This window comes from Toxotes jaculatrix, chromosome 23 (genome assembly GCF_017976425.1).
Source record: "Toxotes jaculatrix isolate fToxJac2 chromosome 23, fToxJac2.pri, whole genome shotgun sequence".
NCBI classification, from domain to species: domain Eukaryota; kingdom Metazoa; phylum Chordata; class Actinopteri; family Toxotidae; genus Toxotes; species Toxotes jaculatrix.
In genome coordinates this window covers 14,497,676-14,521,254 of record NC_054416.1, presented here as the reverse complement: position 1 = coordinate 14,521,254, position 23,579 = coordinate 14,497,676, and the positions used below count along the sequence as shown (strand labels likewise).

Here is a 23,579-nt window from a genome sequence, read left to right as displayed (position 1 = left end):
TTGCTTCAATAACACAACCTGCCAAAACAAAGCAAGGCGGCTTTGACAACAGTGAGCAAACAAAGCCCTGCTGCTTGTTTAAATACAGTCACAACCTCATGCTAAATCTTCTCAAGTTGTTTTGTGCTTGTTCAATACTTTTCGACAGTGAGGGGACTTCCGCAAGATGAGAGGATCCAGGTGGGATAAATCCAGGGTAGGACTTCATGTGTTATTAAAGCCCTGTAACAGGCCTGTATTTGGCTCCTGACTAATGATGAGGAAAGACAACAAGTTACAGAATCGAGAGAGAAAAGTTAAAATGGCGGCAGACGGATCGAACGAAGCGTGTGTTCGCCCCACCAACTGAAGGCAACTCCGTTGACGTGTCGGCTCATCTTAACCAATGAACACGAGCATAGTCGACGAGCTGCAATTAACAGCCTGACAGATTTTTTTTTTTTTTTTCCCCCCTGCTGGAATGGAGTAGAAGCGTGTTTGAGTGTGAAACCTCAACTTCAAATAAGACCTCCTGCCCGCGACAGCTGTTCTACGCAGTCACCTATCCCCCACCCCCCCCGCCCTCCTCCTCCACCACCAAAGGGCCACATCCTCCTCACACACTGTGGGCGTCACCCCTTAAACGGTGCATATATTTACACAAAGATAGCAACATGGAGGAAAAAACAGTGTGCTTTTATCACCATTGTTTCAGGATGAGAAATATCTTGGTTTAAATTACACATAAAAAAAAAAAACAGACCAAAAAAAAAAAAACAACAGGCGCCATTTTAAAATGAGGGAGCGAAAGAATTTCAGGATCTGGAATAAAATACAACAAAGCCCAAGGTGTTGTGTGAGTGTCAGAGTGCGGATGTATGTGTGTGTGTGTGTGTGTCTGCTCGTTTAATACAGTTGAAATGTACAGTCATTTAAGTGCTTGTGTGTATGCTGGTGTGAGCGTGTGTGTGTGTGATTGACACATCAACTTTTGGGAAGTAACAGAGGACTAAAGAAAAATGACACTGAAAAGAGGGAAAATAAAAAACTACTGGTATGGCGTACTGTGCTGCCTGGAATGAACAGCCAGAGCACAGACCCCTCCCCATCCCCATCCCGACCCCCCCCCCCCCCCTCTCCTGACCCCTGTGTCCTGTTAAAAGAACCCCCTCCCCCTCCTCCTCCCTTCCCCGGCTTGTTCTCTCCTTCAATCCTCCAGGACGATGGGTTCGCTGGTGCTGGAGGGGACCAGGGGCATGGCCAGGGAGCGAGGGGGGCGGCGGCAGCTTGATCCGGACCAGGAGATGAGGTTTTCTCGCTGCCCGGCGCATCTCTGACTGGGTCAGATGTTTCCTCAGAGCCCTGGGTGAAAGAAAATCACCAGGAGAAACACGTCACATGTCTGCACAGGGAGAGAAGACGGCTGCAACACAGGGTTATAACCCACTACTGCTACTACTTCTTCAGCTCTCATGATGAAGTGACAGAGTGGATGCTACAGTTATGTATTGTTTAGAGACTAAGACAGGGACATGTACCTGGTGTCCTTCGTAGCCACAAACACCACAGGGTTGGGAGCCTCCCCCTGGCTGACCTTCTGCCGCTTGATGACCGACTGGGAGGTGGTCCTCATACCTGAAGTATACGGCCTCCCATTGGCTGGGTAGGGCACCCCGGTAGCCTGTGAGCCAATGAAACGTCGTTTCACTTCAGAGACAAACAGCGGGTGGTGATATTTACGTGAAAGAAAAACGTGTTGGTGTTGGGGTGCTGTGTAGGAATACTGACGCTGTCAAAGCCCCTCTTTCCCAGAAGGCTTTGGCCCACTCGAGGCTGGCTGGCCTGGTTCCTGTTGATGGGCGTCGGGGGTCCTCTGGATGCCTTCAGTTTCAGAGGAGCTGAGATGGCTGCAGGGACACAAACGACACTCCTCAAGAAAAGATCACACCGGAGGAAAGATGAGGCAAAAGTGCTGGTCACATGACGCGTTCTCACCTAAATCCTTCACTATGGTGGCCAATGACTGTCGAGGCACCACCTTGCTCTTTAAAGGAGTTTTTGTGGCCTTGGGCAGCCTGATCATACCTAAAAAAAAAACAAAAGACATGTCCAGTCACACATTTGACCTAATGTATGTGGATTACACTGGACTAGAATCATACATTAACCCACTTATTTAATCCTTAGTTTAGAGTTTAGAGAAGTTTACAGCATCGTGAATGTGTACATACACTCGGCCTTGACGGCATTGGCGTTGATGGAGGCATAGGGTCGCCGCGCTGCACGGCGAGGCTGCAGGATGTCCTCGCACACCCGCCGCGCGATGCGGGTCAGCTTGGTGGTTTGCAGGATAAAGGTCTGGCGGTTTTTGGCCAGCAGCTTGGCTCGCCCCTCGTTGCGAGTGAACGGCGACATGCCCTGGACCTCCTGGCGGGTCATGTGGCCGCGGGGGCCTGACTCCTGGTCGGAGCAAAAGGAGGGAGGGAGGGAGACGAAGAGGCATTCAGAGGAGGCGATGTTTGTTTCTACAATGCTTCTCATGAATCTTGATTGTAAGAAAGGAGGACTTACAGAGCCACTTCTGGCAGCGCCCTCTAGTTGTGTGGGGGTCTTCAGGCCTCCATACTTCTTCCAGTAGATCCAGCAGGAGGCGCACAGTCTGCACTGCATGTTGGGAGGCCCCCAGGCATACCACTGAGGAGACTGGGCCGCTGGGTTAGTGACAAGCAAATGTGTGTTAACAGAGCCTTTCTACAGACAGATACCTGACTGAAAACAAGACTAACTCATGATGCTTTCTCTGGTTTTTTCTAGTGAGTCACAGTGGTGTTATATATACGGAGCCTGAAATGACACCAAAGTCTGGTGTGGTCAGCACAGACAACAGAGAGGAAGTAACCACGGAAAGCGTGCATCAGATATACTTTTCATGCACAGTTTAAAACTTCAGGCAATGTCTGGACACTGTCCATTGGACAAATGTATGCGTTTGCATTTGTGTAATTACAGGAACTGTACAAAGAACTGGACTCCTGTTAAGACCACATGATCTGTTTGTGAGTCTGAAATCATTCACAGTTTCACTATGTGTGCGTGCGTGTGTGTGTGTACTTACTGTGGCAGCTCTCACAGCTGAGTCCTTTCTGAAAGCCTGCGGCCCCGTTGATACCGGGCTTGCTGCCGGGCACCATGATCTGATTGGGGTTGGGTTTGGTGCTGGTTTGAGGGGGAAGGGGAGGAGAGAGAGGAGAGAGTTATTCCGACAGCTGCTCTAACTCGAGGTTAGGCACTTGGTGGAGCAGCAAGACGGTGATACTTACTAGGTGGGGATGTACACCTGCTTCAGCTTGCTGTCTGCCTCCGCTGCCTTTAGTCGTTTCTGACAGAGAGAAAACATTTCTTTTTTTTTTTGGAGGAACTTGACAGAAAAGTACGGTGGTGTTCAGTGGCTCGCTGTGGTCCTACCTGTTGGATGTAGCGGTCGGTTGTTTTCCACATGTAGTAGAACTGGACCACGCTGGCTAGAGACTTCCAGGGTAACTGAGGAAGGAAATATTTACTGAACCAAGATTCCGCATATGGACATATACAGTACACTTCCTTTAGATTCCACATCACAATAAAAGCTGGCAGGCTGGGAGGACTTACAAAATCCTGGCGAATGTCGTTGAAGTCTTTGCCGTATTTCTCCAGAGCCTCCTCGAACAGCATGGCCTCCGACGCGCTCCATTCCTCCATCTCGTCGCGGCAGAGGACCGGACCCCCTTGAGGGACCAGGGTGGACATGGCTTTGGCCAGGTCGTAGTTGTTCTTCTGCAATGTGTCCATAGCGTGGAACTGACAGCGGACAAATGCGGGAACGTTAGAGCAACCAATCACATCTAATGTTGACGGTGAACTACTTTGCCAATTATTACGCAAGAGCTGTACTTTACTGTTGCTAAACTTGAAAAACTTCCCTAACAGTGAACAGAAAATGGTTTTCCTTGTCACTATTGAGTCTGTTAAGTACTTTCAATATAGTATGGAAAAAGAAGCACACACACAGACAATGAACAGTCAATGGTCTCACCAGTGTGATGTCTCTAGAGGCTGCAGCGGCACTCATGTGGAGACTGGGCTGGCGGATGGAGCTGCTGCAGTCCAGGGCCCGAGCAAATGTCCCCACAGCTCTACAACAAACACATACTGGTTACTATCACTGACCTGCGATAAGGACAACAACAGGGAGTATCAATATTGTGTCTACTGTGACTGTTCATTCAATGACCAGTAGATGGAGTCTTTTGCTAAAGGAGAAAAATTCATTGGGCAGCAGGATGATTCCTCCAAGATCAAACTTTTAACGTTTTCTTAAAAACAACCACGATGCACCATCAAACACTGTTACCTTATACAGAAGGTTTATACGCCCTGTTTTGAAACGGTAACTGACCATTATGTCCAGGGTAGAGCTCTGTTTTACATCAATCCCCTCAGTCTCATAACACTACATGTTTCCAATCTTAGGCTAAGCTCCTGCAAACAACTGATGTATTCACCACGGGGAAAAAAAAGTGTTTATTTGCCATCCGAGATTCTCCAACTTGTTGTCAATTCATGCATTTTGTCTAGAAAAGCTGCCCTACTGATGGCAGAGTCAGAAATCGTCATGGCAACAGGATCTAGAGATGATGATGATGCAACGCGGTGACAGATGGCAGGGGAGCGTTTACCTTGCCACCACCAGAAACTGGTCAATCTGAGGGTCTTTGAGCTGGTTGTCGGGGTCCCACACCTTGGTCTCCAGCTTCTCCTGGACCCGGTTATCTGATTCACCTGAGACAATGAGAAACCGTTTTTTGGAAAATATAAAGAAATAAAGAAATAAATAAAATCACCTACTGGACCACTCAGCTCTTTGCTGTTCCTGGTCTCTTTTAAGTGGTGACTGAGATCAGGAAACATTTATTTGCTGTCTCCAACTTTTAGAGTGGTGCTCACCCTCGGCCAGCTTGTCAGGAATCTCTGCCTGGTACTTGGAACCCACACGGATCTCGCCCTGGTCTGCCAGCAGGGTCTTCTGGACAGGGTCGAACACCAACGAGTAGAAGAAACAGTCCTGGACGCAACAAACAAAGATTACAGCTGCTCGGCTAAACGCATCGTGTTCCTTCAGTTATTCCAAACACTTTTTGTATTGTGAAAAAACTGAGAATATGCAGTTGTGTGTTGAGTGTCCCACCTCCTTCTCCAGGTAGCTGGCCAAGACATCTGTTTCATTGAGGAGGGTGACATTACATTTCCCCCTGAGGAGACAGTGAGGAGCATTCAGAGACAAGGATGTCCAAGACAAACATGTACAGACGATTCCCATTCTCAAAGAGTTAAAATACGGTTTGACAAAAGATATTTCACAGATATTCAAAAGTACATTTGAAATCTCTCTCTCTCTCTCTCTCTCTCTCTCTCTCTCTCTCTCTCTCTCTCTCTCTCTCTCTCTCTATATATATATATATATATATATATATATATATATATATATATATATATATATATTTTTTTTTTTTTTTTTTTAATTAAACCAACTTTGAATCCAGCCCATAATGTCTTTGAAATGACTTTTCGTTACAGCATCCCTATGTAGTCAGTTGAAGGGGCATGTTTCACGATGACATGACTATGTCGTGTGTTACGTCGCCCTGATTGAAAACAACTGATTTGAAAACAGAAAAGCCTCGAAAAGCTTTGATGTACACCTGGTTACTTTGCACAGACTAACAACCAATCACAGAAGTAAAAAAAAAAAAATTAAAAAAAATTAAAAAAAATACTGCAGCTCTGTCAGTAGCTGACACGTACCGTATGTGAGTGGCAGGTAGGGATTCGAACTGTCGAGACAGGAAGAGTTCTCTGTGTTTGAGCTGGTGTTTCTGTTGTTCAGACAGCACCGGTTGCTTCGACTCCTCCTCGAACTCTCCTACAAAGACAGAGGCGCAGTGGCGTCACATCACACGCAGTCATAAACGCACACAAACGGACGCAACGAGTTCGACATTTCAATGTCAAATAAAAATCAATTGTCCACAACAAAATGAACACAGCTGAGGTTCATGCAAAGGCAGAGGGACTCTCAGCAGCATCTTAGCCCGGGGTTTACATTGGGCTATACAACTGATCTGTCCAAGTCCTGAAGGAGCTGGCCAGTGTAAAAAACATCTGGCATTGTCGCATTTCCTCTGTCTGTGAACTCTGGTTGTCAGTGTTAGTAGAGACTCTGATATGCAGAGTGAGTTCCATGCACTTCGCTGACAAACCACGTTACCATGAAACAGCAAATAAAGGTTGAGTTTCAGTTTCATTTCCTTCCTTCTGTTCATACCTCTCTGTGTCACATACCCACACATCTGTGCTTCCTACAGTACCTCTTTCCTCTTCTCACACCAGTTCTTAATACCCCCCACCCCCCCACCAGTAGAATTACACTGTTCACATTAAATAGCAGCACCTTGCCTTTGCTTTTCCTGATTTTGCTTCCTTTTGCAGCCGTTAGTATTTTGTTAATCCTCTGTGAAGCACTTTATAAGAGTTCAAATGTCAATAATCAATCAATTTATGGGCCTGAGCGCTCCCTGGTGTGATTTCCTGAATTAAGAAACGCATGAATTGATCTCTGCCATCCACTACAATGCACAGAACCCCCGACACTGTTATTAATGGACTTAAAACAATGTGACTGGCTCACATTACCAGACCCATGTGATGTCCATGTTTCCAGCTTGTAAGAAACATGAAAAAATTTAGCCATAGGCAGCTGTGTGTGTGTGTGTGTGTGTGTGTGTGTGTGTGTGTGTGTGTGTGTGTGTGTGTTCGGCCACTAGATTCCGCATTCCCAATTTCAGGCGGGTGAGTAATTTGTTGCAAGCTGGAGGGGAGGGACTATATCGCTCCATCTCCGTGGACTCCGCCCCTGCACTCAGCCACAGGAAACCCTGTCAGTGAGGGCACGAGAGTGAGAGAGAGAAAGAGAGAGAGAGGGAGACAGAGAGATAGCGAGCGAGAGGGACGGTACCTTTAGCCACACCCCTTTTCTGTTAACCTCTCAACCCCCCCCTCCACCCCCTCCTCCTCCTGTCCGGCTAGTCCCTGCCAGACAAAGTAGGAAACCCTGTGTACCAAACCTGAGGCGCCCATCCCCCCCCCCCAACATGTATCCCCAACTCACTCCACACACATACACACACACAAAAGAAGAAACCACATACACACAGAAGGAGCGACAGGCACTTAAAGCACACACAGAGCATAACAGTAACACACTCCTTATCCAGACAAACACACATACACACAGACAGATATACACACTTTATTCGCTCTGACAAAGACACAAGGCAAGTCAGAATTAACCCCTTCCCTGCTGTGGCCCTAAGGGACAGATCAAGGGCCTTTTGTTCTGCACAAAGAATTGATGTGTGAGTGTAGAAGGAGGAGGAAGAGGAGGGGAGCAGAGATTGGGAGGGGGGGGGGGGGGGGAAATGAGGCAGATAAAGCGAGTTTTGGTACAAATGAGCAGCAGCAGAGAGAAGGCGCCTGTTCACTTCTTCATCACTGGCACAAGATCATCACGTTCTAATCCAGGCCTGTCCAGAGCGTTTCGTAAAGCACGGCTACCATTTAAACCAGGCTTACTTCAGTAAGTCAGGCTTATTTTGAAGTAATTCTCAGTTCCATAAATGGGTTTATATATATATATATATATATATATATATATATATACATACATACATACATAGATCCATGAGTATGAAGGACACTCAGACTGCGGTTTATAATCTTATGAGAAGGTGTTTAACAACTCTGCTAAGTTATCATGGAGGCAGTTATTTTAATTTTTTGTCACAATGACCATAACGTAAACAGCAGAGCTGCGTCGCTTGGGTTACAAAGTGTTCTACCAGGAATGTGAGCTTGCATGTGTTTGATTGGGTCGACCTTACCAGCTAGCTGGCCTGAACTGTGGCCAAGTTCAACTTTGTTTTTTTGTTTTTTTGTCACCTTCAAGTCTTTAATGGCCTGTTTTCCTAGAAGCTATATTACCAGAGCAGTTGAAAATGCTAAATTAAAAAAAAAAAAAGCAATTTCAAAAGTCATAATCAGATTAATGTTTTCTTCAGTTGCCGGTTACAACAATCTAAAGAGATCTCTGCTCAGTCTCTTTAGAAGAATAAAAGCCTTCGAGAGGACATGTCAAGGCTGCTAACAGACAATGACAACATAAAATGAAATTACCATCGCTGTATTTAGTCTAATCTCAGACCTGTCGACACACGAGTAGAGAACAAACACTTTGCGTCTGTGTGGTGCTGGGTGCAACAAAAAAAAAAAGAAGAATTAATGCATCCATTTTGAGGTGTGTGTGTGTGTGTGTGTGTTGGTGTATAAGATGTCTTTGTCTGAAGCACTACTGCAGCCCAAGAGGAGGAGGGGGGGGTGGTGGTGGTTATGGTGTCAGAGTGGGGGTAATGAGTGAATGTGATCAGGCTTCAGTAGTCTGCATGCCATTAGCACCACCCCACTACCTCCACCCTCCCACCTCCTTGGCTCTCTGATCACACACATGAGACACAGACTGGGCTCATCGGCAGATCAGGGGAGGGTGGGGCAGGGTCCACACACTGAGACAATATTACTGGTAAAAAAAAAAAAAAATTGTTAGAAATAATAATATCCATTTGTTCATGATTATTATTATTATGTTTAACCAAAGAAATAACTGATAACTGGTGGTGTGTGATAATTGTCCTACAGATCAGATTCACCAGTGTCGGCCGGTGAAACCTGAGGTGAAACCTCCCACGTGCTTGAAATGAGCTGAGCAGAACGAATGAAACATCGACTAAATGTGTCTGACGCGTCGAAATCACAGCTGTAGACCACTGACTTTACACACCGTACTTTCCACGAGCTTCTTGGTCCAAACGCTCTGTGGAGGCTCTGATTCATACGGTTCCAGTTCATGAGCTTCACATATTGATGCGACTGATGTCACATTTTAGAGTCGTCCCTCACGTGTAACTCGCTTTGGATAAAGAGCACCTGCCAAAAGAGTAAAGTTTAACGGCGAGAGTCTGACTCCTGAAATCCGATGCAATGTGGTTTCAGTGAGGCTGTTTCTGTCGTGCCAACTCATCATTCGTGGATTGACGCTCTGTTACAGAATGCTGTTTCTTTCCCATCACGACAAGACTTCTAGTCAAGTACAGACACTGGCTTGCAGAGAGCACGTTAACAAGACAATGGCCAACTGATGAATGTTCACAACCTGTAGCTACAACCTGAAAATGACAGATAGAAATTCCAAAAATTCCAAATACTTATGGCGATAATTCAGAATTAAAAATTGATCTGCTTCATTTATTTATTTATGGGTATGACACAACATTTTTGAGAGATTCTGACTGCAGAAACTGAAGCTACAGGGGACACTCAGTCCACTCTGATTGAACAGCGGTGTTACAGAGTGATGCTTCTTTACCTTATAAATGATCTTTGGCTTTAGATTACAGAAGGCATCTGTTTCCCTAGCAGCTTGCAGAAAACACTTTAGCCACAGCGATGACAAAGTTTCATTTTGGCCTGTCTTCAAGTCATGGAATTATTGTGAGTAAGCAGCAGCTGATGTGACTTGTTTTTATTTTAATAATTTTAACTGGCAACTGAAACAGTCAGCGCTAGCTAAAAGTGGTGATTTGCTAATAAGTGCGTCAAAACTCACAAATCATTTGACTGGCGCAAACATATAGTTTGTCACATCCGCACACTATACATTTCACTCACATGAGTAAGCAAAAAAAACGCTCACGCTGTAGAGACATGGTTGCACTGCCATATTTCTTCGGGTATTTATTCACTCACATACTGTAATTACTTCAAGGTCCCACAGTGCAAAGACGGTCACAATCTGGAGGGTTGTACTCAGCTGTGATTGGGGCGGTGCTGTTTTCCTGCTTATTATACCGTTAGATTATACCGTCGGACTAGAAATCAACTCTGCGCTTGAGTTTCCCGAGGGAATCCAAACAAGCATGACTGGTTGTCACCAGGATGCTGTGCCTCCTGTACACCAAAGGACATCTGCATAAAATTTGAACCTTTCTCAGCTTTGCAAAGTCACACCGGCGCTGGGTGCCTCTTGGATCTCTGAAAAGGGTCATTTTCAAAGTCCAGTCCACAATGAAACGGATCCTGTCACGGCTGCAATGTTAAAAGTATTTTTTTTTTTTTTTTTTTTTTTTAACTACTTTGTCATCCCAAACAAGACTGCAACTCTTTAACAAATCTGGAATGTGATTCTGATGCTAAATAACAAAAAAAATAAATCTGTTAAATCAGTGACAACATAAAACCTTGTAACTGCTCACTATGTTCACACCTGTAAGTTGCAGTAATTTTTCCCATACATACAGATACTCGTATAAATGTTTGTAATGAAGGAATAAACACAGGCAGCCCCTTTACATAAACCCCTTACCAAACTAGCCTTTAGCACTGAGCCTTAGACAAAAGTGATTGTCTTATATTAACCCTGAAGCAGGCCTCTCTGCAATTTACAGCATAAAAGCTAAAGAGGTGCTTTGAGGCTTTTATGTGAAACACAATGAGGAGCAGGTTCATTAAAGGCGGTGAGCCATATCATACCTGCTCTCACACAAAAGCACAAAACAAGAGTGGAACTGAAAGGAGGTTTGGAAGGTAAGGTCTGTGGTTTCTACTTACTTGCATTGCTGTCGGCAAGAGTGTTGAGGTTGCCCGAGATGTCTCGCCTCCTGAACAGACACACCACCTTTGCCTCCACGTTGCCATTGGCTGTCTGTAAGTGGAGAGTGAGTGAGTCACAAGTTAGCACCACAGTGAAGCACTGGTTGATCTATCTCCGAGATTTTCCACGCCAAAAGTCAGAGCTTTCACTTCAGAGGTTCTGGAAGAGTACGAACTTACGGCTCAGAATCATTTACATTTCATATCAATCATTTATGATTCATACTGATTTCAATTTCAGTTTTGCTTCTCATCAGTTCTGATTCTTACCACGTTTGAGTCACGATCTGCATCTGGGCGACCCAATATACACTGAACGTAAAAAACCAGCCGTGTTTTGCCAATCATATCTATACCAACCACTGACCAACTCACCTGAAAGTGGAATTACTGATCTTACAAATTAACTTGCTCATATACTTGGAAAACTACGGGATAACTAAAGTATGTAGAGCTACAGGAAGGACTGTACCACATCCATGTATCACAGAGGATCTTTTCACTCAGTATGTTCTTGCTGTTAGACAGTTGTTTATATTTATATACATATATTTATGCTTTAAAATGTTTGTCAGAGATTCATATCATCTGAATGATACCCTTTCAAAATGCTTTAAGTAAGATTGTACATATACTGTAATCAGGCGACACTGTAATTTAGATTTCACCTGTTAAAAACAGGGCAATTACATAAAACCTTTAACTAAAAAAAAAAAAATAAAAATTACAGACATAGGATCCCTACTGCTTAATGTATGGCTACATTTTAAAAAATGACAAAACCCTCCTTAAAAAGAAATCATTTTATTTATAGCAAATGAAATGTAAACATAAGCTGGATAAATACATAATGCATAAAGCAACCAGATCATTTCCTATATCGTGGTGAGATTTTCTTGTAAACCGAAGCTGCGTCAGCTGGTGCCCGGAGCTCTCAGGGCTGTGAACGTCAGACTGGTCGTCTTGATGTGTTTTCCTGTGGATAGCCCGACACTTTCCTGATGCTGCTGACTGCTGTGTTGTCTTCAGGCTGTCACTTGAGTGAAGCATGACACCCACCCAGCGATAACTTCCTCTTATACTGTGAAGAGAGCAGGAACGGTTCATCAAACATAAGCTTCATAAGGTCACTCAGATAATCTGTGAAACATGGCGGATTCATTACACCGTGTCATTGGTCTTGAATAAAGGAGAAACATCTATTTAACATGGTGTGTGGTGATCACAGTACTAATGTCACTTTACAGTAAGACAAACAAAAACTTCCAATCCGGGAAAGCGACAAGTGAGGCAACCTGATCGTCATGTATGTGTATTTCTTTCTCTAAACACCACTTCCTGTACTGATGTAGCCTGATGACTGTGATGGAAACGTGACATTAGGCCATTAGGCATTTTTTTTAAATGCATGTTTATTTTAGTATTTGTAGGAATTCTTGTGGGAATGATCTATTTTCATAAGCATTATTTTGAGCTCTGAAAATACTCTGTTTTTTCTTACAAAAATCTTGTTTCAGTGTTTCCATGGGGTATTGGTGTGGGAGGAATATCTGTCTGGCATCATACATGTTGGTAACACTGCTGTAATGCTGGCACAGCGTTCCTGCTGTGATGTACTGTAAGCAGGAAAAATGACAAGACTAACTTTAGTTTAACAAGCTGTAGCCTCTTTTTGAAACAAAAAAGTCTCGTCAACATCCGATTAATCAGTTAACACATACCATCGACACACAGATTCTCACAGCTCAACAGAGCATAGCGTCGACGTAGGAGGAAGTGTGTCAGCTTTTTTTTTTTGTTACTCATGTTGAGCAAAAATGTTTGATGTCAATGACTAATTTCATTCTCAATTCATGATCAGCACCGAGATCAAAAGTCTGTGGATGTTACACGACTTTTGCTTCAGAAATGACACTGTGACAGTAAGAATCAGTATATGCAGCTGGACAGCGTTAGCTAGGCTGCAAAGTTAGCTTGACTAAAAAAAAAAACCATTAGCCGCTTTACTAATTCATGCAGATAGCCTAAAATGAACCACGGCGGGGTCCATGCACAGCACAGCATTTATTAATGCCACTTCTATACTCAGGCCTGTACAATCTAAATGACACTCCAGGAATGTTACTAATGTTACTCTGCAGCTAATATCAACAGCTACATGCTAACGGAGCAGCTGTGTTGGCTGCTGGCAGTGAGAGGAAGAAAAGACTGGCCTCTGTTTTACATAGTGAAAACACTGAGTGGAGCTCATATACGTTTATAACAGTTTATCAAGACTGCAATGTGCAACCTCACCAGCAAGCTAGGAAGTCAGCATTAGCAAGCTTCAACACATATAAAGAGTTATGCCCAGGCTATTGATAATAAGCCACAAAGAAAAAAAAAGGTTTTACTGATATACTTACAGTTTGAGCTTCTGAATCAAAACGTTGGAAAAATAAAGTTGGGGCTGCCCGTCCTCCTGAGCAGCAGCACAGCCCACAATCCTGACCAGTCAGCTGGTCGATGGCGGTTGCAGAACCCGGTCCCCTCAGTCAAATGCCAAGTCCAGACCAAACTGCATGAATGTTGTATGAGGTCCGAAATATGCAAATGATATCCAGAGGCTGCCTTCATTCCACCACAGTGACAGTTTGATGTCCCTGCACTGATTTTCATGGGTGCTCTCTGGTGAGGGGGGGGGCGTGCAGATATTGGAGCTGAGGCCCAGACCAGAGGGCCCGTTAACTGACTTCCATTACGTTTGTTCGTCAGCGTGTTGCGAAAGCAGAAAAAGATGGTGGGGATGAACCGTTCAGGGCAGAGTGAAACTTGTACTTTTGTCTCACGGGGAACATTTTAACATACGTTCAAGTTCCTAAAGTTCTGGAGATATGTTTCACCTCGATTTTTGTTGTGACATAAAACAAAGGTAATTTCATTCCTTTACCATTTAAGTTTTCCACCAGCCACCTGTTTATCTGTTATCTATTTTTACCGTCCTGTTTGTAAAAATGGGTCTGAATAAAGAGAAACATTTTTGTCAGCATATCAGTTTCAAATACCCAAGGGAAGTGTAGTCAGGTAAGTGATATGGCCTTTGAAGAATATCATGGTTATGAGGTATGTTGGTTTTTTTAAAATAACCATCTTTATGTAAATACGCTAAAGAAACTCTTTAAACACAAGAATCTACCAATGTTAAAACTAACATTAGTCCAGCTGGTCAACTTTAAACTAACTAACACACCTCTAATAGTAGCATGTAAACACACACACACACACACACACCAACCTAGGCTTAGTGAGCTGGCATCTCTCTCTCAGCCATTATGGCATTTCACATAATGACTGCGATGGCATCGTCCCGAGCGACGACGACTCAGGACGATGCCATCGCAGTCAGTCTTCCCGGTGCTCAGCACAAGCCCCACGATGTAAGAGTATTACATAAATGAGCTTAATCCTTTGACTGGAAACAAGCCTGTGTCATATGCTACTGCTGTTATATAAGTGGCTGCTGTACTAGTTCCTGTTGTTACTGTACCCATGCTTTACCGACTAAATTGTCCAGGAAAGACAGAGGGAAATGTCATTTGTGAATGGAACCATGTTTTGATTGACATTCTTAGTGATATTTTGCGGCTATGTTATGAGCTGAGAAAACACAGCTCACTGAGTGTACAGCTAAACAGTTAAACAATATTAGGCATTTGCTAAACTGAAACATATGAGACAGGTGAAAGACAAGGAGAAGAACACCAACCTTGTTGAGCTCCTCTATTCTGCGGATCAGGTAAGGGTTGCTGGAGGAGTTCTCAAAGTACACATAATCTGGAAAAAAAAAAAACAACAGAAGACAATGAGGGTCTGACACTCATGTTGTGTTCACAGGCGAATACACACACCAATGGATGGCCATGCCTCAAAAAAGAAAATATACGGATAGTTGAGGCCTCCTCTGGAGAGACACCTCCACGTTTCTGTTATTGAACCTCATTAGCTTGACACATGTTTTGCGGGTGTAATGGCAGAGCTGAAAAGATTTTTGGCTAACCTGATGGACAGGAATCCATTTACCCTGACACACGGCTCTCGTTGGAACACTGGGAGACTGTTAGGAGAGCCAGACGCTGCCAGCTCTGTGAATGGACCGGCGTAACGTGAGCTCTCGATCCAAACTCAATGAATTAATGTTACATCATGAACGGATTTGATGCATAAGGTATGGTTAGAGGTTAGAGTTGGAGTCATAAGTCAGAGCTGCGGCATGTACTAGGGAGAACCATTACTCGTCCAACAATTCTCTCTCCTGTGACTGACATGTTTCATTTCTTTTTATTTTCACATTTATCCTCTTTTTTTCATTCAAATGTATTTTTTCCAAAGTCAGGATTTAAATATTCACATATTCACAAACAGAAACAGAAAGTAAGATGATACTGCTGGTACTATTGGGAAAACTATTTTGATAACAAACAGGATGTGTTCCTCTTGGCCTAAGTCACCTGTAGCTGCCAACAAGCAACAGTATGTCATCAGATTTAAGAGGTGACTATGGTCTGTGAAGTGGCTGAAGCACGAGCTTTCAACAAGTCAAGACCAGATGTCTCACCCCTCTAGCAGGCCCGCTGATGCTACAGTGTTTCTGTCTGCAAAATCATTTAGGAATCTTTCCCCGGTGACGATGGTTAGAAAAAACAATGTGGCCTGCAAACAGATGCAGGTGCATCCAAGACGTTATTAAAGTCTACGGAAGCTAGCTCTGGATAATAATATTGAACAGATGTATAGCCAAGCTAACATGACCGATATTTCAGAACAATACACACTAGTGGTGTGTGGAATATATCAAAACACCAACATCAGCTGCTGTGTTATGTTAGCAGGCTCACAGAAAGACAGAGTGGGACACATTCGTGCGTCTCAAAGGATTTGTGTTTTAGTTCAACGGGAAAGGTGGATTAACATTTTCCTATGCAAATATTCCAAAAAGTGGATGAGGTTTGGTGACAGTGGAGGGATAGATAGCACTTCTATCGCCTTTCTGGACTTGAAACACATCTGGCAGCGCTTCCGCCATTTTAGAAACTCCCACACTCTACTAACTAACCTAAATGACATGTTACTGTAAACCTAAATATAACCTATATAGGTGGTCATATTCTCTGATGCATGGTAGTGTTTGGCCTATCTGTGACTGAGCTGCAGAGGGTCAGCAGCAGGGTTACACACCATGGCAACACCTCCTGACAAATAATAAATAAATAAGTTAAACGTAAAACATTACACAAGATTTAATCCTGTTGCATTGGAGGAGTCTGGCTTGTTTTGCACAACATTTTCAATTTAGTCTCAGTATCAAAATCTTAAAACACTGTAAACTTGTAAATCTGCAAACATTAACAGCCTCTACCATTAACTATTAACTATCAGTTTACCCCTCACTGAGATCAGTGTGTGTGACAGCAACACAACGTGCCAACAGACCTCAGCCTCCTTCAGCTAGTCTAGAACCCATCCTGCTAACCACAAATAATCCTCCCCACACAGCACTGAGACATCTTATACTTAAACTGGGTTGTTATTAGCAGCAAAATTAATGTGGCAGAAAGGGAAACAGATCAGTTGCAACATGGGTGGAATGTAATGCACAGAGAAAGGTCTCAAACTATGCTCATGATGCCACATCAAACGTAAACACCCAACAGCCAAGCTGGACCAAGTCCAGAAGCTGAAATCAGTGGTTCAGGTTGCTGCTCCGGTGTGACTGAGGTGCAGCTGGTAATGTTAAAGAGTCTGTCTGTTTAGGAGACATCTGCAGGTCACATTCAAAGGTCAAGAGGCCAGCAGGCTAGCCCAGAGCTGCAGGGGGCAGTCTGCAGTGCAGTCAGCATTCACTCCACAGCAGAGTCATCCACCCCAGGTACCCGACAGTTAGCCAGCAAAACATTATGTATAACAGGTTTAAAAAAACAAAAAAAAAAGTATTTACATTAATCCACAGGTATGGATATTGGTGAACATGAACTAGCAAGTCCTAATAAGTACAACCTGGATAAGCAAGTGACTGCACAGCCTATGTATTTAGTTACGGGTACAGGTCAGGTTACCAGACTTATTTTAATGAGTCAGTTTGGATCTGGATTTGAATCGGTGGTAACTGTGCACAGGGTGGGTTTGAAAAACTGGGCCGCGCGGGACTCTGCTCCACACGCACAGCAAAGATCGCCCCCGTCGCAGCTCTAACCGCTGACCTCAGTTGAGTCAGAAAGAAAACGGATTAAACCAGGTCTGTTAGTCAAACAAACTCCATGTGCTTCAACTTCACCATCGTAGCAACAAAAATCTGGAGACTAGCAGGTGTAGTAACAAGTTCAATTCTCATCTAGTTAAATACTACAGGTATCAACTCCAAAACTATACCTACAGCGCTGGGGAGATAACAGTGTGGTGCAGTAAGAACGCACAGAAGAGGACTACAAAACAAACCACCCAATCTGGCACTGACATCGTGTCTGCATCTGGATGTTTTCTGGATCAGAAACCAAAAAAAAAGCTCATTACGGTGCTTCCTTGTAGCCTTTGATGCAGAAGCGGGGCCTCACATCAAGCTCCATCTGGTCCCTCCCACCAGCAGGGGACAGGGAGCCTCAGGGGGGGGTATCGGTGGGTTTCTGATGTATCACCACGCGCGAAGACAGGAGAAGGGAGGACTCAAGACAGGGAGAGGATTTCTTGCTCTACTTAACGCGTTGATGGGGAGTCCGAGCAGAGAAGCGCTGCCTCCTTGTTCACAGAAAAGGAACACAACCTCACTGCATTACATAACACTGGCTGGAGAACCAAAAGTGTGCTCTCATGTGCTGATTCTAAAGACAAAACTGATTGTTAGGGGGGTTATTCTTTTATATTCGAGTCATCCATCTATTCTTCTTCTTGCCCGGTGCAGCAAATTAAAGAATGATCCTGTTACCAGCAGCACTAAGACCATTTGAGTGTAAAGGGGGCTGATGGATCAATGATCCAGGGATTTAAAAAAAAAAACTGACTAACCTCTGGAAAACAGAAACACAAAGCTTAGCTGATAACCTGACACCTTTCACCAGTGAAAAGAAAGAGATCAGCTGGTTTTAAGTTAATGTATGTGTGAAAAGAGAAGATCTAAAGAGAGAGAAAGCGTGTGCTGTGTTTGTTTGTTGTGGACCTATGCGGCGTGAGTGGCGCAGTGTGCTGGGTGCTGGAGGGTGAATGAAGAGGAGGAAGCCCTTTGACTAATCTCTGGGGAAAGATAATGATCTTACATGCAGGCTGAACACTCTGTGCTTCTGGAGGACTGGTAATATAGGCGCTCGCTGGTACAGAACCGCCCGCGCCAGCTGGCTGCAACAAAGGAATCCTTATTGAACGAATAATCCACGGACACTTGCTTCACAAATATGAACTCATTTGGACAGATTGATGTTTAAGGACATTGCTGGCAGAGCTTATGTTAGAACCAATCAGCATAACCTTCCTTGTTAATGTGTGGGCTACTTTAAAGTCAATTTGGAAGTCATTACATAATCACATGCTTGTTGCTAACTGTAATATTATATGGGCTAGACTTAGCATTACTCCGTCACCTCTCATTTACCACGTCACACTGCATCTGTCCATTTTTACAGACCTTACGTACATGTTATTTTGATGCAGCGATATCAAAAACCGAAAAACAACAATATGCTTATGTGCTAAACAAAGCAGGGATCCAAAGCAACACATCCAAATTCTGGAAAATGATTTGAGAAAAATTAAAAGGAAAAAGGAATGTCTATAAGCAGAAATTTGTTCTGAATATCCAAGAAACTTACTTTTTAACCAATCTTTGGTTTTCAAAAATTCATATCTCCAGTAGTCTTCACTTTCTTGCAACCAAATTTAGATTCTGTGTAAATTTATAATACAGATCAGTCACATTACATTGTTGGATAGTTATTTGGTCCTGTGTTTAAAATAAATAAATAAAAACATATAGCTGTAGAGCTTGTAATATGACATTCAGTGGTTTTATTCTACAGGTAGGTATTTGTATGATGCTGACTTTAAGGTTTTCTATGTGTGATACCGAATGACCCTGATTTTCATTGGGTTTAGGACATGCCCAGGTTACAGCTTGTAACTAACCAGGCCCTAAACCTAAACCAAACAGCAGAATACACATTTGGCTAACGCCATTTTATGGATCTGTAACTTCTTGAAAATTTCCAAGTAATTTCCTTGAGGATTTCCCAGAAGGAGCTCATTACAGAATAAAAATTGTTGAACTGACTGACACAAATTTCACATTTCAGGATGTTCAGCCCACCTGCTGAGCACTGACCGAAAGACTGACCTATAATCTTTTCGCAATTCATTGTAGGAATGCAGATTAGGATTAATTTCATTATTGATTAAGCTTACGATTATGTAATAGTCATCGTAATTTCCCAGAACCCAAAATGATGACACAAAATGTTGTCCCCAAACAACAACAACTCCCAAGCTATTCAAATTCAATATAAATAAGACAAGGCAGATTCTCCTTTTTGAGAAGCAGGAAACATCAAATATTTGAGAAATTGATTATCTATAGTTGTTCAGCTGCTTTTCAGTATGGCAACCTTCACTAAGCATTTTTTTCCGATGTCAAAACACAGCCATTTCGGAAATGTACTACAAGTTACCACTTAGCACTTGTATGTACACAGGTGTGCAGAGATGGCTTTGCTTGTAATACCCCTTATAATTACTTTCACATTATCTGAGTCTTCCCAGGACACTTCATACCCAGAAAGCACCTCTCTGCTCTTTTACATTAATATTTTTTCCACACATCTTCTCAAAAATAATAATTCTAACTAGAAGGGCCGCTGAGCCGAATAGCTATATACCTGCAGTGGCAACAACACACACACACACACACACACAGACACTAGTTCACTGAGAGACAAGAGGGACTGCAGGTGTGCTGATGGGATATAAAATCACTTTTGAGCAAAAGAAACCACAACACCAGGTGCTTCATTCAACCAAGGCATACAATTACTAGAACTACACATCAGTGAGATCAATGCAAACACAAACACAGTGACACGAAAAAGCATTTTATAACCCCAACAGGATGTTGAAATTATTCAATTAAACACCAATTTAATAAAACAACAAGGTTTAAGTTGTCTTAAGCAGAAAGAGCCATGGATTTCATATACAATACATTTTAGATAAAGATAATAATCATTACCTGATACTTCTTACAAGCCCAATATCACCCCAATCTGGCAGTCCACCACTACAAGAAATGTGCTCTTGCAAATACTGTGTTGCAAAAATCTGTGCTGTATATAGACACACAGTTTCAGACTCATAATAGCAGCAGTACTAAGCAGTGCACAAAATGAAAAATGAAGCACAATGCAAGAACAGAATACAACCACTTAAACAACTTCACACTGTAGTGCTCGATTATAAAATTCGACAAAAGGGCATTAAGCTCATGATCACGTAGCATATTTCTGCAGTCTTGTTTAATCAGGATGACCTAAATAGCCTACAGACTCCTATGTGACCTTACACAGCGATAAGCCTGTCACACAATCTCACTGTCAATTCAGCCATTTCTGCCGCCACAAAAACCAGACTTAAAGAGGGTACACAAAGTACTAACATCGTTATTAATGCTTACGGACAAAAAAGAAAAAACGCTGCTCGCTGGGACTGAAAGGACAAGGTGTTAGAGCCACATCCACAACTAAAAAGTCCACTTTTTTTCACATCGCAGGATCGATGAAATGGGAGGGGGGAGCAAAATATGGTGGAGGGAATCTAGCTGGCAGCTAGCAGTCTCTACCGGCGTTTCGTTTCTCTCCGCAATGGTGGTAACATTTAGAAACCCGGTGCTAGCAGATGAGTGAAGTGGAAATTTTAATAAGGCAACGCATCATACATTTTAACTGTGTCGTACAAACACTTAGTGATGTGAAAACTAAGGTTACCACTATTTAATTTTGTTTTGCTGAGATGCTACAGTGTCCATCCAGCGCCAAAGTAGCGGTGCATTAAAACGAGAAGTCTCGCTGATACTGAAATTGCTACAGTGGTAGCAAGTTCTCGTTAGCAAGCTAACTTAGTTCAGCTTTATCGGGAATTAACGTTAAGTTACGTGTTTCACTTTTCGCTGTTTCCTGGTAACTAATGATAAACAATATAAGACGGGGCAGTTATTCCCAGTAAACTAAACACTTAACTGCTAGTTTTACAGGAGCCATTGCACCGGCTAACGTATTAGTACATGCAGTACGTAACGATAAGCTAACAAAACTTAGCAATCAAAGTCAGCTAGCACGGCTAACGCCATCGGTTGCATATGAAGTGATATGGCGGAGGCGATAATGAAATTAACCCACCCCACTGACAAAGCAAGCCGACCAGCTTTAGCTAGCTAACACAGACGTCGCTACAATTAGTTGGATGCTGACCTCTCCGCAGCTAGCAGCTAATGCTAACTACAATTGTGTACACTTCCAGGACGGTACCATATGTACAGACTCCACGTCAGAAAATGTGACAATTTACGGTTGCTTCGCTTGCTTGCAAGCACAAATATAATTCGGCAAACTCTGTTATCCGCCAGTCTGCACGTATTTTAAATTAACTAACAACTTTCAGAACTGGTTTATGCTACTCGGTAAGCTGCCGTCGTTAGGTATTTTAGGTGGAGGAAAGTAGTCGGGATTTCACACTAATTTGTTTTAAAAGTTCATATTTTTCGAAAATAATAACTACTTGGTGTGTTATATCCATGCCGAACGCAGGCGCAGTTTCGGCTAATTCCACTTGAATAGAAACCAAGTAAATATGTTGGAGTTATGTGCATTTGCCCATTGGCTAAAGTCACATTACATTGTTGGATGTTTTAATAGATTTGACGTTCTTTCATGCAAGAGTGGACGCACGTATGCAGGACGCTAGGAAAGAGTTAGCATTAGTTAGCGGCTAACGGAACAGACAGCTAACGACTAGCTAGCCACCTTGTGTCGAAACGAACAATCACGTTGAGGGGGGTGTCTTAAAAATGTAAAACGTTCCTTACCTCCCACTCGGTACATGTTAGCCGCCATTCTCTCGTAACCTTTGTCAAAAACAGTCCCACGGTGTAACCCGCCTGGGTGGAAAAAGGTCGATGGTGATCTATTTTATTCCTTCATTTATCGCAGACACCCCCGCCGCGAAACAAAGCCGGCTCCGGGCACAACAAGCTGAGATGTGGCGGGTAAAAAGTTGAAAGTTTCCGTTAGTAATGTTCCGGAGGTTATCTCCAAAAAAATCAAGTCTTTGTTTTCGGTCCCTCGGACGACCTTCCTCTCCTCTTCCTCACTCACTCACACATTCACACACAGCTAGCCTGTCTCTTACTCCACTCTTCCTCCCATCCTCCGCTCCCAGCTTCATCCTCCTCTTCTTCACCTCCGCTCAGTTCAACACACACTCGCGCACAGAAAACACACACTCACTCACTGGCCCCCTTCGCTCGTGTTTAAATCGTCATCTTCGGATGTTGTCGACAATCTCCGGCATCTCACAATTAACTTTTTCATTGGCGTTGGTTTAATAAATAACCACTAATGTGAAACACCAGCTCTTACACTCACGCGACTAAACTTGTATAACTTTATATATTTTGTAATTGGACAAAAATGGATTCACGCGTTAAATAAGGTGTATATACAAATACAGCGCCTACATGTTACACACATGCACAGAAAGTAAAAAAAAAGTTATTTCCCGATCGAGACAAAGCAGGAAATCGGGAATGCACGCACTCGCGCGCACGGGCACACGCTTAAAACGAAGCGCTGTCCGCTTCTGTATTATGTCTGTGGTCACGAGTCACAGGATGTATGTCTATAAACTGTGAGCCTTTCAAACTAAGAGTGATTTGAAGCCCATTACAGCATACCAAAGAAGCGACAATAATAATAATAATATGAAATCTCGGTAATGACAAACGTAGATATATATTAAATATTATATATATGTATATCTATTTATTTTTAATATAAAATAATTAAATAAGATATATCAAATTATGAGATATGATGCTATAATGACTTTACTTAAAATGTTTAAGAATTAGTTATTACCTAATTTGCGCATGCACTAGAGACCCTGGGGCAGGGGGCTGCCTAGTGAGGCGCGCGGGGAGCTGAGGTGGATCGGTGCCTTGCTCAGGGGCACCATAGCCATGGTCGCAGAGGCAGGGGAGGCGCGTCTCCTTCACCACCACCTGACCTTCCGTGATTTTTTGCGCCTTGGTCGAGGTATCGAACCCACGACCCTCCGATCTCAGGCCGGTCCAAAGTCCAAAGCCGCACTCTTAACCACTCTTAACCTGCTGCGCCAGCCTGTTGTTAGTGCATGATTATTTGTAATATATATGAAACAACAAATAAAATTAGCTCCACCTCAACCTGCTGTAACATTAAAATGATAGGTTCATGGTTATGCATTGGTAATATTAATCAATTTCTTTAATATAGAAAAAACTGTAAAAGTTCATTCTAGTATTCATACTCAGTAAAGAATCTGAGGACGTCTTTTGTCACTGCTGGACACCACTGACTTACTGATCTCATCCTGTGAAAAGGCAAAGAGTTTGTACTAATTGAACTTAACTGGGAGAGTAAGATCCTGCTGTACAGTGCAGGGTTCAGTATGAGGTTTTCTGGTCTGAGACTCACAGTTTGTGGAAATGTACAGCACACAGTTCCTAAAGCAGCACTGCCCACTAGTGGCACTTCACACAC

At 43.2% G+C, this 23,579-nt stretch overlaps 1 protein-coding gene across 1 annotated transcript; it reads right to left on the bottom strand.

Moving 5' to 3' along the window:
* Positions 1-1,115: 1,115 nt before the first annotated feature.
* mta2 (metastasis associated 1 family, member 2) lies at positions 1,116-22,430 on the bottom strand. Its single transcript, XM_041030888.1, is given in 19 exon segments — positions 1,116-1,255; positions 1,257-1,341; positions 1,518-1,660; positions 1,768-1,886; positions 1,975-2,064; positions 2,211-2,439; positions 2,551-2,690; positions 3,095-3,195; positions 3,300-3,358; positions 3,445-3,519; positions 3,628-3,816; positions 4,052-4,151; positions 4,695-4,797; positions 4,963-5,080; positions 5,204-5,267; positions 5,821-5,938; positions 10,735-10,828; positions 14,522-14,589; positions 21,866-22,430. Coding segments are annotated over 19 exon segments (1,992 nt in total). The 5' UTR covers positions 21,894-22,430; the 3' UTR covers positions 1,116-1,186.
* Positions 22,431-23,579: the final 1,149 nt, after the last annotated feature.